The sequence below is a fragment of the Chiloscyllium plagiosum genome, chromosome 28 (assembly GCF_004010195.1).
Source record: "Chiloscyllium plagiosum isolate BGI_BamShark_2017 chromosome 28, ASM401019v2, whole genome shotgun sequence".
NCBI lineage: Eukaryota > Metazoa > Chordata > Chondrichthyes > Orectolobiformes > Hemiscylliidae > Chiloscyllium > Chiloscyllium plagiosum.
This window is the reverse complement of record NC_057737.1, coordinates 34,354,574-34,373,816: the sequence shown is the minus strand read 5'-3', so window position 1 is coordinate 34,373,816 and position 19,243 is coordinate 34,354,574. Positions and strand designations below refer to the sequence as shown.

Below are 19,243 nucleotides of genomic sequence, written 5' to 3'. Positions count from 1 at the left end.
GCCTCGGCAGGGGCTGAGTATTGAGACCTCACCTCTGTGGGTAAACTTTACTCAGCAAGAACAGGAGGAGAAAGGAAAGAAGTTACAATTTTAAGAGATACAGGATCTGGTCAGGCTTTAATCGAGATGAAAATATCAGCATTCTTTCAGACTTGTTACTCGAGAGGGTGATAATTTGTGGAATAGATGGACAGAAAATTGGCATTCCCCTATGTAAGATCAGGTTGGAGAGCTAAACCAAGACTGGGGAAGTAACCATGGGAGTGATTGACAGGTATCAGTTCCTGGGATACAGTTTGTTCTTGGGAACGACCTGTCAGGATTCAAGGTGGGAGTGACATCCCTTATGGTGGAGAAGCCCAAGGAAAATCAGGGAACTGAGGCAGTAAAAGAAAAATACCCTGGAATTTTTCCAGACTGTTCAGTAGCAAAATCCCACTATCATAAATTAGAGCAAGAAGGTAAAACTAAAGAGAAAGACAAAGGAGTTTAGGCTAACATACTATTTGACGTAATGGTGCATGAAAATCCTGAACAGGTGGAGGGGTCAGGCAGAGATGTTTAGTCCTGAAAGGCTAATGGGCATACAACAGAAAGATGAGCTAATAGAAGATGTATATATTAATTCATACCCAGAAAAGGAATCAGAATGCATTGCTGAGGGTTATTATCTTAAGGATAGAATCCTAAGACAAAAATGGAGGCCACGACAGGTTAGTGCAGAGGAGAATAGGCGGGAAGTGCACCAGATTGTGTTGCTGGTAGCATTACAGACAAGAAGTATTACCGGTAGAAAGTGAATTACTATTAGGAGGTTATCTAGGTGTGAGGACGATGCAGGCTAAGGTACAAGAACACTCCTATTGGCCTGGACTGCATAAGGATGTGATTAAACTTTGCTATACATATCATGTGCCAAATGATAGGCAAGCCACAGGCAGTAATAAAACCAGCACCTTTGTTGCTAAAACCCATATGAAAGGTTCTTTAAATGCGGGAAATGATTGATTGTGTAGGTCCCCTCCTTAAAATTAAAAATGGAAACCAATATTTGCTAACCATAATGGATGTGTCTACCAGATTTCTGGAGGCAATTCCATTATGGATGTTAAGGCAAAAAAGGATGTGGAGGAACTGGTAGCTTTATTTACCAGGTATGGGCTACCCAGGGAGATTCATTCTGACCAAGGGTCTAATTTTACTAGGCTGTTTAAGGAAGTCATGGAGAGCTTAGGCATTCAACACTTTAAATCAAATGCATACCATCCTGAATCGGAGAGAGCCTTGGAAAAGTGGCATTAGACCATGAAGACCATGTTAAGAGCATACGTCAGGATTACCCGAATGATTGGGATAAAGGGATCCCATTCATCTTGTTTGCCATTAGACATGCCCCAAACAATGTACTCACTTTACTCCCTTTGAGTTAATATTTGTTAATGAAGTGAGAGCGCCTTTGAAATTAATTAAAGATAAATTGATAGGACCGAAGTTGGAGATCTCACACTTGGATTATGTATCTGAGGGTGAGGGAGAGATTAAACCGGGTAGGTGAATTAGCTAAACAGAACTTGAAGAGGGCACAGCACAGAATGGAGTAGGTGGCAGATAAAAACTCTAAAATTCGGATGTTTTCCTGTGGGGCTGAGTTATTAGTATTGTTACCAGTGGTAGGAGATCCCTTCAAAGCCAGGTTTAGTGGTTCCTATCAAATTGAGAAAAAATTGAGTTAGGTAAGCTCTCTGGTAAAGATGCCGAATAGGAAAAAAATCTCAGGTATGTCATGTGAATATGTTGAGATGTTACTATAAAAGAGACGGAACTGGAGAAACAGGTGTTAGTTACTGCCTCTCAGAGTGAAGAATCAAATCCAAATGGGTGTGGATTTTGATTGCCTCAAAATTCATTTAAACAACAAAGAAGTCCTTGAGAAATGGGATAGGATAGTGATCTATCTGTCTCAGGACCAAAGAACCGAATTGAAAGGTTTGTTGCAGCAGTATGAGGACATATGCAGGAATAGAATGGGGAGGACCAGTACTATTGTGCTTGAGGTGGAATTAGGGAATACTGTTCTGATAAAACATCACCCCTACAGGCTTAATGCTCTCAAACCTGCACAAGTCCAGAAGGAAGTGAATGCTATGCTCAACGAAGACATCGAACTGAGTCAGAGTGAGTGGAGTTCACCAATCATGTTAGTTCCCAAACCTGACAGGGCTCAATGATTTTCTTTGGAAGGTCAACGCCATAACTAAATCAGATTCCTATCCGACATCAAGGTTGGAAGACTGGAGAAACTTGGACAAGCCACATACATCGCAAAGTTGGCCTTACTGCATAGTTATTAGAGAAAGCGAAAGACTGCATTTGTAATCCCAAATAGGCTATATCAATTCAACGTGATGTGCTATGGAATGAAGAGCGCATCAGCCACATTCCAAAGACTCATGAACAGAATTGTGGCTGGATTAACAATTTGTGCAGTTAATCTGGATGATGTAGTGATCTTTAGCGAGTCATGAAAAGATCACTTGGTACAGTTGACAGAGCTCTTTTAACAATTATGAGAAGGAAAACTGGTAATAAAGAAAACAGACTTCGCAAAGGCATAAGTGATGTTCTTGAGGCATAACATTAGATGTGGAAGACAAAGGCCATCAAGGAATTTCGATAACCATCCTCGAAAAAAGTGGTGCTTCAATTTTTGGGCCTGAGCAGATTCTACCAGAAGTTTGTTCCAAACGCTGACAGATTTACGAAAGAAAAACACAAAATTTCAGTGAACAGAACAATGCCAGGAGGCACTTGAACATTTAAAAACTGTTAATCACCGCACCAATTTTAGCTACACCAAATTTCAAAGTTGCAATCAATGCTAGCGGTTATAGGAATTGGAGCTGTACTGATACAGGAAGGTGATGATGGAATTGAACAGCCAATTGGCTACTTTTCAAAAATAAAAGCTCAATGTTCAGCAGAGAAAATACTCTACCGTCAACAAAGAATTATTGAGTTTGGTACTGGCCTTCCAACATTTTATGTGGCAAACAATGTGTTGGAGAGGGTTGTGTACACGGACCATAATCTTCTTACATTTTTGGAAAGATTTTAAGACAAAAATATTTTGTTGGAGTCTTGTGTTACAGATGTTTAATTTATAAGTTGTACATGATGTGGGTTGTAAAAATGTGATGGCAAACAGGTTTAAAGGAACAAGTAGAGATAAGATTTGACTGATTCCAACATTACACATGTGTGCAGAATTAATATGAAAGGTATAACTTGGGTTAGTGACATACATATTTCATGGTATTAATAATTAGAGAAAAAAAAGCCATCTTTTCATTACGATGGTTCATTTTTTCCTTTTAAGTAGGAAGGTGTTACGAAGTCGAAAGCATCTACAGTCATTTAAGATAGAATGTGCTTTTCTGAATTTAAAGTACAGCCGCAGCTGCCAGCTAAAGGCAGGCTGTTCGAAATCTAACAATTGGCTTTTAAATGGATGCTTGAGTTTTGGTTGTTGTTTTGACAACAATTCGAATTTAGCCAATTAATTTAAATTATGCCCGGGATACCAGAAAGCCGATGGAATTTTAATTTTATTGTTTTGACACCTGGAAACCAATCAAATTATAAAGTTAATGCATCATGCAGGGTATTTTGAAAATTAGAGGAAGAGCAACTGCAGTAAAGCTGGAGCTAACTGCCCATTGAACATTTTGCTCTCTAAGAAATTAGAAAGCACTCTTTTTCAAAGGTAGCTTTTCATGTAAAGCCTACTCGCAGTTTAAAAAAAAGCAAATGATGACCCAGGGAGATCAGCAGCTGGAAGATTGAAGACAGCAGAGAAGACAGAGACTGTGTGGTCTTGAGATTAAGTTAATGTAATGTTTAATAAAAGGGTCATTGGAACAACATATTTTTATAGATTTGGTGTCAGATAATAAGTAGTTAAGAAAAGGGAGGCTTGGATTTGTGAATAATTGTTGTTCAATGTTCTCTATCAGAGTTAAGAAAATAAAGTATTTTTCTTTTGAATAGTGGAATTTAGGAATTTTCTGTCACTCATATATTTTAACAGATCACAAGGTGAGGCAAGCTTTCCTGGGTGTTTGGTTTTAACTAACAGAGGGGTTCAACCTCCATGTTGTAACAATATGTAGTGAATGCCGACTAACCTGTGTTATTTGGATGCACCTAGTTACAAAAGTTAAAGTTAAATTGGGGCATGGTTAATAGACTGGTGGATTCAAAAACAAGTTTGTAAGAGTTTTTATAAGAATGTATAAAGGAAACCCAGGGGGTTATGAAACAACTCGAAATTAACCATCAGTTGAAGTGGGAGGCTCCTTTCAAGGAGTTTAAAGCATGTTCAATACTGTTCATTGGCCTAAAGTGGAGGCAGAATTGGAATAGCTGGTGAACTTGGGAGCATCAGAAACTGTAACCAGTCCAATTGTTTCTGTTTTAAAAACAACACAGTGAGGATTTATGGTGACATTAAGGTCACAGTCAACCTAGCCCAGCGCTGTGTGTGGATTAATACCCACTTCCATATATTGAGGATCTGTTCAGTTGACTGGCTGAGGGGAGAAGAATTCTCAAAAATGGATCTGTCGCAGGCCTATTTGTAGATGGGGGTTAAGGAATCCTAGCTGCCACTGATGTAAGTGACACACCTGGGACTGTTCTGCTACAAGCAACTGCATTTTTGCATCACATCAGCTATTACAGAGACCATGGACAAAATTTTGAGTGATTGCCAGGTGTCCAGTATTATCTGGATAATATTCTAGTTACTGAATCCTCTGAAGAGGGGCATTTGAAAAGCCTAGAAAAAAAAAACTTTAAAAAAGGTTGCAAAAGCACAGTCTGCAAGTAAAAAGGGAGAAGTCCAAGTATTTTAAAGACCCCCTAGAATACCTGGGCCATGTAGTTAATGGTGAGAGACTACAAAAGGCTCTCAAGAAGATGGAGGTTTAGATTAGATTAGATTACTTAGATTACTTACAGTGTGGAAACAGGCCCTTCAGCCCAAAAACTCCACACTGACCCGCCGAAGCGCAACCCACCCATTGCCCTACATTTACCCCTTTTACCTAACACTACGGGCAATTTAGCATGGCCAATTCACCTGACCTGCACATCTTTAGACTGTGGGAGGAAACCGGAGCAGCCGGAGGAAACCCACGCAGACACGGGGAGAATGTGCAAACTCCACACAGTCAGTCGCCTGAGTTGGGAATTGAACCCGGCGCTGTGAGGCAGCAGTGCTGACCACTGTGCCACCGTGCCGCAATGGCCCCGAGACTAGAGAACGTGTCTCAGCTGCGATTGTTTTTGAGAGTTGTGAATTACTATGGCAAGTTCTTGTCTGATCTGGCAACAATGCAAAATCGCCTGCATGATTCACTGGGAAAAGGCTGACTGTGGAAATGGGCCCAGGAACGTGAGGAGGCCTACCGGGAGGTGAAGCAAGCCCTAAACAAGGTTGGAAGTGTTGACTTACTTCAACCCAAAGTTTCATCACCTAACTTTATGGGGTTGGTGCTGTACTGTCACACATCTTGCTGAATGGAGATGAGCAGCCTATTACATTTGCATCATGGTCACTAACCGTGGCAGAGGAGAAGCGTGCCCAAGTGGAAAGGGAGGATTGGGCATTGTATTCTGTGTTAAGAAGTTCAACTATTTCCTTTTGCGGCAGGCATTTGTGCTGCCAACAGACCACATCTGGCGGAAAATGGGTCCCAGTGGTGGTGGCGGCTCAATAAGAACTGTTGCCATATACGGTACAGGCTAAGGATGAATTGGTCTGGAGAGACAAGGACCAGCCGGCCGCTGGACCTCACCAGTAGGAGGATGTTACTCTGAATACTGTACCAGTCCAGATGGGACCACTGGTGTCAACAAAGTAATGTGTCTCTTAGCCAGGATTGGCCATACCCAGGGAGGAGACAACAGCAGCGTCACAAGGCAACAACAACCAATTAGCAAGGGGTATGCCTGCAGAACAGCAGGAGCTTATGGAAGCCTGGGAAACTACATTAGAAAAGGTTCCTGAGGTGAGGAGACTGTCTTTGAAGAATTGCCATCCCCCGAGAGACTGATTATGTCAGTGTAACAGTAGAAGGGTTGTTTCCTTTTTCAGTGCTTTTTTTTTTTAAGTATTTCTGATGTGCATATATATATATGTAAGGTATTAGTTATTATTGGGTGCATATGTACAGAGGAACCTCGATTATCTGGCATTTGGTTTGTCCAAATATCGGATTATCCGGCAAGATTAGCTAAACTGTTATCCGGCATTCGATTAACCAAATGAAATACTCCCTGCCTGTGTCCTTCAGATAATCTAGGTTCCTCTGTATATAGATAAGGGGCGTATGGAAATAAAGAGCAAAGGGTATTATAGTTGTGTGGTGTTCCCCTTTTAAGAGAGCAGATCAGGTGATCCAGCACAGGAGCCAGGAGAGGCAGTCAAATATCAACTATGTAGGTGAGATGACACACAGGAAAGTATTCCTGTTTACCCTCTCTCTAACTTGTGTTCTATTTATGCTTCTAGTGAACCACAATCATAATTATATTAGATTATTTCTTATTGGAGATGGTCATTGCATGGCATTTGTGTGGTGCAAATGTTACATGCCACTTGTCAGCCCAAGCCTGGATATTGTCCAGATCTTGTTACATTTGAACATGAACTGCTTCAGTATCTGAGGATACTGGAAGAGCTTGACTAGGAGAGCAACAAGTTCTGGAATGCAATCTTTAGTACTATTGTTGAACTCTTGTGCGGGCTCATATCTTTTGCAGTATCCAGTGCCTCTGAACATTTCTTGATATTATGTGGAGTGAATCAAATTGAACCTTTTTCATTCAAAGCCATCTATGCAATTAAGATAATTGTCTCCTATTCAGTATTTTAAAATAAACACAATTCCTGACCACTATCTAATTCCTTCTGCTGCCAATTTATTCTTTACTGGCAGCCACTAAAACTTTCATGTGGTCTTCTGGTTCTACTCCTATCAAGGCTGTTGTTTAAATTTCATCTTGTATAATCTATTTGAGGAGCAGCCTCTATTTGCACTTTGATTTTGTTTGGCACTACTAATGCAAGATCTCTCTTTCACAATTGGAGACCCTGACTTAATTGTTATCTTGAATATTGGCAGTAACTTCCCTACATATCCCATAACAGTCATGCCTCTCAATTACAGGATCCATCTGAAACGTATTTCACCTGTGAATCCCTCTGAACTTAATGCACTCCATTGTCTCATGTCTAACCCCAATCTTGTCGCCAAATCTACTGACAATGCTAGTGCTGTTGTCATCTGATATGCTGACCTCCACCTTGCAGAAGCAGAGCACCAAGTCTCAGCTACTTCTATCTCCTGGATCAAAACACGATCTCCCAACATCGCGCTGTTGTTTCCAGCACTGTCTCTGGCCTCATGGCCTTTGGAAGTCTTCCTTCCACAGCTTCCCACTTCATAGATACCCAAACAACTGACTTCTATCTTCCTTACAAAATCCACAAACAGGACTGCCCTGGCAGACCTATCATTTCAGGCTGTACCTCACCTACTGAACTTATTTCTTCATAGAGGGCTCTATTTCCTTCTCCCTTTGTCCAGTCTCTTTCCACATTGTTCTGTCACTTTACTTCAGTTCCATAATTTCCAATTTCCTGGCTTCAGCCACCTCCTCTTCATCATGGACATACAGCCGCTGGACACATCCTTTCCCTTCAAGACGGTCTGAAAGCTCTTTCCCCTTGCAAGGAGGCCAGAGCAGTTCCCATCCACTACCACCACCCTTCCTTATCTGGCTGATGTTATTCTCACGTTGAACAGTTTCTTCTTTACCTTGTCTCACTTTCTCCAAGTCAAAGTATAGCTATGAGTACCTAAATGAGTTCCAGTTATGCCTGTCTCTTTGTGAAGTTGGTGGAACATTCCTTGTTCCAGTCCCTTCCCACATTTTTCTCCAATCTCTTCATGACATCATTAATTCTTCTTGCTGTTGTTGTTCAGAATAGTAAATTTAATCAATATTCCTTCCAGTTTCCATCTTTTTCTCACCTTCACCTAGTCCATATCTGACTCTGCAGTCCCTTACTTGACCTCTTTGTTCCCATTTCTGGGGAAAGACTGATAATTGATATCTGTTGCAAACCCATCAACTCCCACTATTATGTTAATTATAATTCATTGTACCTTGCTTTCTTAAAGACTCAATTCCATTCTTCAAGTTTCTTCATGTGGTGATCCCCCCTTTCATGGGGCTGCTTCCAACCTGTCCTCTTTTCTCATCAACTGAGGATTCCGACACCATCATGGCTGTTCAGCTGTAACTGATACATTTTCCACAGGTCTCCTCACCCTTAATCGCCCTTCCAGAAAATCAAGTGTTCCTTTATGCTCACTTATTGTTTGCATGGGTTTGCTCTCAAAGCTGACCTAATTTCTGCTAATAGCACCTGCCATTGAAACCTGTTCTTTATCTTTATCTTTCCTCCTCCATTAGCATTAGCACTCCCTTTGCTTTTTGCTATCAACACCCTTGCCATCTGTTCCACCAGCCTCTGTGTTCACAGGACCATCCTTTGTCAATTCTCCACCTCCAACAGGCTGCTTCATTTTCCCCTCTTCTCACTTATCAGCATTACGCAGATAGTGTTCCTTTCATGACACCTTGGTCCATTTGTCCATCACTCCTCAGCAGGCTAGTCATGCAGATTAGGTCACATGCGATCCAGGGAGAGCAAACTAATTGGATTCAAAATTGGGTCAGTGGTAGGAAACAGAGGAAAATGGTAGAGGATTGTTTTTTCGGACTGGAGTCATGTGACTAGTGTGTGACACAAGGGTAGGTGCTGAGAACTTTGTTATTTACGTTAATGATGTGAATGTACATGACACGATTAGTAAGTTTGCAGATGTTCAAAAGGGCCACCACACGCTGCAGTACACCAGAACTGCAAAAAGAGAAGAAGAACATCTAAGCAACGTATTCGCCAAAAACGGATACCCCCGCAGTTTCATCAACAGATGCCTAAGAGAAAGACAACGGCCTGAGGACATGCCACAACCCAAAGGACTAGCCACACTACCTTACATCAAAAACATTTCTGAACTGACAGCTAGACTATGCGACCACTAGGACTCATAACAGCACACAAACCAACAGCCACACTCAGACAACAACTCACCAGGACGAAGGACCCAATACCCAGCATGAGCAAAACCAATGTAGTGTACAAAATCCCATGCAAGGACTGCACAAAACACTACATAGGATAAACAGGAAGACAGCTAACGATCCGCATCCATGAACACCAACTAGCCACGAAACGACATGACCAGCTATCCATAGTAGCCACACACTCAGATGACAAGCAACATGAGTTTGACTGGGACAACACTACTATTATAGGACAAGCCAATCAGAGAACAGCCAGGGAATTCCTAGAGGCATGGCATTCATCCACAGATTCAATCAATAAGCACATTGACCTGGACCCAGTATACCAGCCACTGCAACGGACAGCTGGAACTGACAACCGGAAGTGGCAGATACAAATCACTATAGATGCCAGAGGAAACATCACAGTAGTGCTTCACAGGAGGCTCCCAAGCACTGAGGATGTCACCTCTATAGGGGACGAAATGTCTGCAACACAAATTCCCAGCTCGGCGAACAGAACCACAAGTTTGCAGATGATACAAAATAAAGAGGTACTGTTGTTTGCGAGAAAGGTTATCAAAAATTACAGAGGGAGCTTGATCAGATGGGGAACTGGGCTGAGGATTGGCAAATGCAATTCAATACAGAGAAGTGTAAGGTGTTGCACTTTGGAGAGTCAAACCAAGGTAGGACTTATACAGTAAATGGTAAGGTCCTGAGGAGTGTTGTGGAACAGAGGAACCGAGGAGTACAAGTACATAGTTCTTTGAAAGCAGTGTCACAGATAGACAGTGTGGTGAAGGCGGCATTTAGCATGCGGGCCTTCATCAATTGAGGCATTGGGTATAAGAGTTGGGGCATTATATTACAGTTGTACAAGTCATTTGGAGTGAGGCCGCGTTTGGAGTATTGTGTACAGTTTTGGTCATTCTGTTATAAGAAAGACAATTAAACTGGAAAAGAGTGAAAAGAAGGTTTACAAAGAAGTTGCTAGGACTAGTAAGCGTGAGTTTGCAGGAGAGGTTGGACAGAATAGGACTTTATTCCTTGGAACATAGGAGAATAAGGGGCGACCTTATTGAGGTCTATAAAATCATGAGGGGCGTAGATTGGATAAATGCATATGGTCTTTTTCTCAGGGATGTGGAAATAGAAAACTAAAGGACATAGGTTATGGTGAGAGGGAAATGATTGTTGAAGGACCAGAGGGGCAACTTCACACATGGAGTAGTGCTTATATGGAATGGGCTACCAGAAAAAGTGTTTAAGGCAGGTACAATAACAAAATTTAAACATACATTTGAATAGGTACATGGATGGGAAGGGTTTAGAGGGATATGGACAAAATGTGGGCAATTGGAACTAGCTGAGTGGGCGCCATGGTTGGCATGGACCAGTTTGAGCTAAAGGGCCTGTTTCCATGATGTACCACTCTATGACGCTAACATTTCTGTTATAGGCCTGCTGCAGTATTCTAGTGAAGGCCCATGCATGTTGGAGGAACAGCACCTCATTTTTCCCTTAGACACTTTACAACCTTCAGCACTCAACACTGAGTTGAGCAACTTCAGAACATGAACACTTTACTCTATTTTAATTATATCTTTTACCACCACTTCCTCTTCCCAAACCCACACGTGTATGCGTGTGTACACACACAATTGTTTTGTTTGTATGAGTTTTTTTCTCAGAGCTGACCTATTTTCTGCTACTAACACCTGCCATTGAAACCTGTTCTTCATCTTTATCTTTCCTCCTCCATTAGCATTAACACTCCCTTTGTTTTTTGTTGTCAGCACCCTTGCTACTTGTTCCACCTGCATCCTCTCGCCCTTTGTCAACAGCATAAAACATATTTCCAACTCCTTTCAGTTCTACAGGAAGGTCGTATTATATGTGAATTGTCAATTGTTTCTCCCTGCGCAAATATTGCCAGACCTGCTGAATTTCTCCATCACTTGCTGTTTTTAAGATTCATGCCATCCTGACTGAGAGCTACATAGTTCTTTTATTTTTTGACTCAAAACCCTGAAACTCCCTCCCTATCACTTTCCACTGTGCTCCTGCACTTCCGTACTCCATTACCATGACATTTTAGGATATTCTAAGTCTTAACAGCACTGTGGGCAGACCCAAGGCCGTGTGGATTTCAGCAGTTCAAGAAAATGGTTCACTATTACCGGTGCAATGCCAACACGCTCACATTCCCAATAATGAATTGTTTTTAAATTTCAAGGAGCAGTTGTTAACTTAAATTCCATCCCAAGGTTGTAGGAAATGGCTGAAGAATGAAGGTATAGGGACAAGTCAAATCATTTGTATCTAATGTAGTTAAAGAATCAGGGAATATTGAGAATGGAAACCGAGGAATAAAACTGTGGCTGAATGGCTTGTTTTCCAATCATACTACATTGACTTTCAGGTATACTGTTAACTAGATAAGAGAACTGTTAATGAGATCCTCCTCAGAGTTGACAAATAATTAACAGATTTGTCATCTGTTTAATTATTTTGTAAAACTTATGAATAGCCTATGTAATTTTTCACATTTAAAAAAATTGTGTGCAAATGACGTGCCATCTGAGGTGAGCTGAGCTGCTTCTTCAAAATAAGTATCCTTGTTTTAATATATCCATTGTGCTTTCCAACCACTGTTCTTTTCAGTGTTGCTTGTTCTCGTTATGAAATCGTAGACAATATGTTATCAGTCGTTCTGCTTGACCATCCAGATTATTTCAAATTGCATTTAGTTGACTTTACACATTGTTCAAATCAGTTTCTTCTGTATTGCACTATTTCTCAATATCTGCAATTCTGAAATGTCAAAGATTTTGTTTTCTAAGTAATTTTGTTATTAACAGACTTTATTTTGTTATAGTATGTTGAAATACTCAGCATTTACGTATGGTCAGCAATGCAAAATTCTATGTTCTCCATATGTTATTTCTATTTGTTTGATTTATTTTCATTTTATATAAATGTGAACTATTCTGGAGACATTAGTGTTTTTAAGTCAACATGTGGACATTTAATAGATTTTGCTTGTTTTTCAAGAGGGAATAAATGCTGATTATTTGAAATTTATGAATTGCTGAGATTTGACAACAATGTGTGGTCTGTTACTCAGCAACTTGCAGTGCAAACTTATCCGCATTTGGCGCCATGCAACTCTGTTCATAGTGTATGTGTAACCAAGTATTAATTAAACTGCTGCATGGTTCATGGAAGCCGATTGAAATAACAGTTTCTGAACAGCTCTCTATTTTATCTTCAGAATGGCAGCCAATCAAAGAACATTTACAGATGTACAGAGAACTGTTCTCTCTGCTCATAAGGAGTCCACGACTGAAGATAAGATGTCCTTTTATGACAGTTGGTCTGAACTCTATGAACAGGTGACGTAACAGTGACAAGTGTGACTTAACAAGAAAGGGAATCATAAAAGTATGGACAAGGGCAGGAGTTGGCCATGCAGTTCCTTGAGCCCCCTTTTCAAGTCAGTAAGATCGAGGGTAATCTTTTACCTCCACTTCCAATTTTCATACTATCCATTATCCATTGATTCCCTTATATTCAAAGGGAATCCAAGATTGAGAATTCCAAAGATTCACAACCTTTTGAGTAAAGAAATTACTCCTCATCTCATTCCTAAATGGTCAACTTTACGTTTTGGGACTTTTATCCTAAGTTTTCAATTCTCCGATCAGGAAAAGCATCTTCCTAGTATCTGCCCTAACAAGCCCACTAAAGCTTTGTATATGTTTTAATGAGATCATCTCTTATTGCTCTATGTTCCAGATTATATAGATAAAATTTACTCAGCCTTTCATAGTACTATCCTGTATCCCAAAAATCAGTTGTGAAAGTTTTTTGCACTCCTGCTAAGGCAAGAGTATTCTTTCTTTGGTAATGAGACTAAAACCAAACATGGTACTCCAGGTGCGGTCTCATCCTGTGCTGAGAAAGAACAGTTATGTGGACTTCTGTGTTGTATAAAAAGCATATCAGATTAGAGAAAGTAAATCTGAGAAACAACCTTGCTTCGCTGTTATAAAGGACAATTGTTTGGATTCGTAGAATGGAATCAGCAGAAATCATTTGTTAGGAAGGATAGACTCTGCTAATTTTAAAAATGCCATAATGATGATTTGATGAAATCTGAAAGACCAAGGATGACTGCTTCTGTCTGAACCTGTACAGTATTGTAATTACAACCTTTATTTCATTTGTTTCTGCTGCAGGATATGATGATTCTGGATTATCGTGCTCCTGTCATGGTCGCAGAAAGTCTAGCAGCAGTAATTCATGAAGATCGCGATAAGGCATTGGTCTTGGATGTTGCCTGCGGAACTGGGCTTGTTGCTAAACAGGTTGTTAATTGTAAGCAGTATTATAGCTCTCAACATATTTAGAGTTTTACAAATGTTCCTTCTGCTTGCTTCTGATTTTCAGTTCAAAGCAAATCTGTCATAACTAATTGCTTATGTGGCTTATTTTGTCTAGTTGCAAAGATTTGGTTTTCATAACTTTCATGGCGTGGATGGTAGTCAAGAAATGTTGGAATTAGCGCGGTCCAAATCAATATACCAAACACTTCAGAAATGTGTGCTGGATTCTGAGTTGCTTCCAGCGTCTTCAGGTAACTGAAAATCTAAAGCCACATATACTTATCTGCGACAGGCAATATTTTGTTCTTCGACCATGTTCCTAAGAACAAACTTAGTATATAATTTTCTAATTCCATCATTGCCTAGATTTTGCAGTGCTAAAGGAACATGATCTTATGGTGAAGCTGACTCAAATGATTAAGTGAACTGTTCCTATTCCAATTTCTATTGTTCTTGCTACAAAGAATGAAGCAGAGTAGAATGATTTGATTGTTTTCAGTAATCATACATTTCAAAAAATCGTCAATTTGATTTCTGGTCAATTCAGGGAAAGAGTTGGAGGGTTTCACTTGACTTTAGCATTAACCTATGTAATTGAAAAATCAATGGTCTAATCGTTTTGTGCCCATTTTAATATCAAGTGGAGCTAAATTTCACTCTATATGTTGCCTCTGTGATCAAATACGATGCTGGAAAAGCGCAGCAGGTCAGGCAGCATCCAAGAAACGGGAGAATCGACGTTTCGGGCATAAGCCCTTCTTCAGGAATGCCCGAATAGCCAATCAAATAGCCAATATAAGCATCCTATCTAAGCTCAAACATAAAGGTTATTCAAAACCAAAATTTGAATCTGTCTCCCTCTGAACTGACTGCATCCATGCTCAAATTCAACTCTGACTTTGTAATCAAGCCTGACAGTAAGGGTGGTTCTGTTGGTGTCTGGTGTACTGACCTCTTCATTGTGGAGAGTGAGCGCTAGTTCTCAGACACCTCCTCTTATCTCCCCAGACCTGATTTCCACTATCGATCATCAGGCTATTGTGTCCAGGTCCATTACTAATTTAATTTTAACAAGGGATCTCCTCCCCTTATCCTCCAAGCACACAGATCCTTATTCCCATACAGCCCACTTCTACCTTCTTCACAAAATCCACAAACAAGACTGCCCGAACAGACCCATTGTTTCTGCCTGTTTCTATTGCGTGGAACTTTCTTCCTCTTGACTCTATTTTTTTCTCCACTTGTCCAGTCCCTTCTCACTTACATCCGGGAGTGGATCTTCAATCCAGTGCTTTTGGCTCAGAAGTAGGGACTCTTCCCACTACACTACAAAACCTCATCCATTCATAAGCAGATGTGAAAAACAAATGTATATAAATAGTACTCCATCACATAGCTTTCCCCTCCTTTTTCTGTATCAGCTATCTATCACTCCCGCTTTAATTTGTATTGCAAAACTAGACAAGGAAGGAAATTTTTTGCTTAATAGTACAAGGTCAGGTTTTGCAGGTGTTAATCTGAATTTATGTTAAATTGATGTTTTAAATTCTGTTTCAGACAGTTATGATGTTGTTGTGATTGTTGGGGCATTAAGTGGAGGGCAGGTTCCATTTGCTATCCTTCCTGAACTCCATCGTGTTACCAAGCCAGGTAAGAAAATTTCAGGTCTTTTATGAAACCCGAATGGTTCTGTAGAAGATAAATGTAAATGGGTTGCAATGGATTGTACCTGTAGAAATCCTGGAACAGCAGTGAAGCAGACTTCTGTGGCTGCCCGACTCTTTGCATCCAAGGGGAATGAATAACTTGGTATACTTTAGCATCAGTCACTTCCCACAACTTTCTGCAGTGATCTCCAGTGGCTCCCTACAATAATCAGCTTGCATAGAAATTGCAGGCCACTGCTACATTCAAGGCAACTGGAGTGGCCAGCGGCTGGCAGATGCAGAATGCAATGGCCCTGGGACATATTGAAGAGATTTTGACCTTGCCTGTCTGTTAGTTGTAGATAGCTGCACTGAAGCATGTAAATGCAGTTTTGGGCCACCTCTCACCTGTATTTTACATGATTTTCCTCAATGTAATGACTCTGCAATCTGGACTACAGCCACTAACTGTTGTTGCAGCAACTATTGTCTCTGGTTCCTCATTAACTGCAAGGTGATCAGAGGAATAAAAGGTTGATCTGTGCCATCGTATTCAGTTTCAGGAGATCTACAAAGACTATTTAAATTTTTAAAGCTATAATTGGATGCCAATAGTCCTGTTTTTCTTTGGCTTTTGACTTGCCAGTCTTCACCACTGTGCCTGAGGTAAATCTTTTCAGCTAGCTATCTTCCCCCCCCCCCCCCAAAACCAGCATGGAACATGGAAAGCAGTATTCTATGTGGCTTCAGAACAACAACTCGTGATCAAACATACAGTTGCACGGAGGTGGAGTACATTGTCTGGGATAGTTAAAGCAAACTGATGCACCTTCCTATTCATAATGATCGGCTTTGTTTTAGAGAGGTTGGAGCAGAACCCTTCAAATCTTGTTTTGGGCAGCCAGCTTAATTGCAATGATTTGTGAGCTGCTGATGCATGTCAATAAGTTACTGAACAGCGGCTGGCAACCCTGCTTTTGTGATTGAAGGACATAATTACTAAAGCTCAGCTTGACAGGAAGATTTTGACTGTCTCCCAATTGAGTTCACATTGCAAGGTTTGCTTCTCTCCTGCAGGTGTGGAAAGTCCTGCCCTTTAAATTTGTTTTCTGTTCTTCAGGGGGTTTTGTGTGCATGACTACCCGAAGCAATACCTCAAATCAACTCTACAAAAAACAACTACAGGCTGTCATAAAGGAAATGGAACAAAATGGATTGTGGGAAAGAATTACAGTGCAAGAAATAGAACATTGGGAAAAAGCAATAGCTGAATGTGAAGCTGAACAAGGTTCTACATACATCTCTGGGACTATCTATTTGTACCGAAAATCAAGGAATTAGGATTAAATTTCTACCTGAGAATAATCAAACCAAATCTTCATTGAGGCTCTGTCGCTTCAGCATGGAATTTAATTCATTCTGACCAGTCAGATGTTTGTACAAAATACAGGATTGTTGGTAACAAAAATTGTTTTATAATCATTGCAGCTATAGGCTGATTGACAGCCATCATTCTAGTAAAAAGTGTTTTACAATTGGAATGAGCAAATTTAAATTTATCTGTGAGAAATGGTGTACTCCAAAATCACTGATAACACCTTAGTTGGAGCAGTGTCAATAAAATCAGAAAATACTAGAAATATTCAGGTATTTCAGCATCTTAAGAGAGATATTCTAATTGCTATCTCTGTGGCAGACATGTAGAGTTAAAAACTGGTAATAATAGTAGGTTTCCTTTCTCTGCCTTAAAATATCTTGGAGTGTCGATTTATCTTTTTAAAGAAGTATCCCTTTGTCTCACAATGTCCAACTCATTTCGAACTGGTCAGCACTGACCTACAAGTCACAAGCATCAATAACTACCAAGAAGGCCTACTGAAATTTTGGATGACCAACACAAAGTTATTTATTAAGATAGCTTTCAATCTCTCAAAAGTTGCTTGGCATTCCTGTGACTACACTTATTTTACCTGTTGCAAGTAAATCAGTATGGCAGCTAAAGTGCTGAAATTTGGCCCATATTTGTGGTGGAAATGACACGTTCATAAAAACCACATGATTTCCCTTTTCATGTTGGGCAGGAAGATCCATCAATGTTAATATTTGTAGTTCTTCACAACAGCTGTCTCTAAACCATTATAGGTGCCTTGGGTGGGTAAATATCCATGCTTACTAAGGCTAATTCTTTGCAATTTATGGCATTATGTCACACAATATAATCTTCTGTAAAACCTTCCAGCTGTTCCATCTGGAAAATGTAATTTCAAGCAAGTTACTCTCATGCAAACATTTCTGTCCTGAGCCTGCTGCAATATGCTAACACAAGCTCAAGCAGCAACATCTCATTATCTGCTGAGATACTTTACAGTCTCTAGGGCTCAATATTGAAATCCACTACTTCAAACAGAGCCCCCATTTTCCCTTATATCCCTCCCACCTACCCCTGTAGCCTTGTTTGTGTCTTGTTTACATTGCTGTCAGGGGAGACATTTTCTACTTTTCTCATCTTAATTTGCACACATTTTACATTTCTGTTTCTCTTGTACCACAGTTGGAATACTGTGTTCAATTTTGGTCTCCTTGCAAAGGAAAGATGTTGTTAAACTTGAAAAGGTTCGGAAAAGATTTACAAGGCTGTTGTTAGGGTTGGAAGTTTTGACCTATAGGGAGAGACTGAATAGGCTGGGGCTATTTTCCTTGGTGTGTCGGAGGCTGAGGGGTGACCTTATAAAGATTTATAAAATCATGAAGGCATGGATAGGGTGAATAGTCAAGGTCTTTTTCCCAGGGTAGGGGAATCCAAAATTAGAGGACAACAATGTAAGGTGAGAGGGGAAAGATTTAAAAGGGACCTAAGGGCAACCTTTTCATGCAGAGGGTGGAGCATGCATGAAATGAACTACCAGAGGAAGTGGTGGAGGCTGGTACAATTGCAACATTTAAAAGACATCTGGATGCGTATATGAAGAGGAAGGATTTAGAGGGATACGGGCCAAACGTTAGCAAATGAGGCTAGATTAATTTAAGATATCTCCGTCAGACTGAAGAGTCTGTTTCTGGGCTATACATCTGTGACTCTCATTGATTGATTCTAATTAGCAATGTCTTTGGCTTTTGCATACTATCTGCTTCCTTACTCCTGCTCCATCTCTGCCAAATGTATATAAAACACCATTTTCCAAATAATTTCAGTTCTGAAGAAGACTCATAATGGGTTCAAAATGTCAACTGTTTTGACTTCCATAGATGCTGCCAGATATGCTGAGTTTCTCCAGTATTTTCTGCATTTGTTTGAAATTTCTGGCAATCACAGCACTTCTGTTTAAGTGGCAAATGACATTTGAGCCACACTGGTGCCAGGCAATTACAGTATCCAAAAAGAGAGAATCTAACGATCACTCTTTGAAATTCAGTGAAATTACCATTGCACAATTGTCGATATTCTGAGGTTTGCAACTAACTGGAAACTGAACTTAACTAGCCATATAAACATTGTCGCTACTCAAGCTGGTCACAGGCTGGGAATCCTGCAGTGAATAACTCACTTCCTGACTCCCCAGAGCCTGTTTACCATCTACAAGGCACAAGTCAGAGGTGTATTGGAATACTTCCCACTGGCCTGGATGAGTGCAGCACTGAACAAGCAGGAGAAAGCAACCTGTCTAATTGGTGTCCCATTCACCAAATCAAGGAATCACTCCCTTTATCATCAACTAACAGTAGCAAGATAAGGCAGCAGATACATGGGAACAACACTGCCTGCAGGTTCCCCTCCAAGCTCACTCTGTCTTGCAAATGTATCACTATGCCTTCCCTGTCACTGGGTCAAATCCTGAAACTCTCTCTCTAACAGCATTGAAAGTGTACCTATGCCAGCTAGAAAGCATCACCCTCTCAAAGGCAACTAAAGATGGCAATGGTTACTGTTTCAGCCACAACTCTGAAAATATTCATGGATGAAGATTCGACAGTTCACAGGACAGAACTGGGAACAAGTTGTGTCTG

The 19,243-nt window shown here is 40.5% G+C and overlaps 1 protein-coding gene across 1 annotated transcript in view; it reads left to right on the top strand.

The window, feature by feature from the left end:
- The window catches only part of mettl27 (methyltransferase like 27), a 28,343-nt gene extending 10,497 nt beyond the window's left edge, over positions 1-17,846 (top strand). The window contains exons 2-6 of the mRNA XM_043718672.1: positions 12,479-12,599; positions 13,446-13,574; positions 13,708-13,843; positions 15,150-15,242; positions 16,359-17,846. Of these exons, the coding sequence (XP_043574607.1) occupies positions 12,480-12,599; positions 13,446-13,574; positions 13,708-13,843; positions 15,150-15,242; positions 16,359-16,579 (699 nt within the window). The 5' untranslated portion in view covers position 12,479 and the 3' untranslated portion in view covers positions 16,580-17,846. The remainder of the gene's footprint in view (positions 1-12,478; positions 12,600-13,445; positions 13,575-13,707; positions 13,844-15,149; positions 15,243-16,358) is intronic.
- The last annotated feature ends 1,397 nt before the right edge of the window (positions 17,847-19,243 follow it).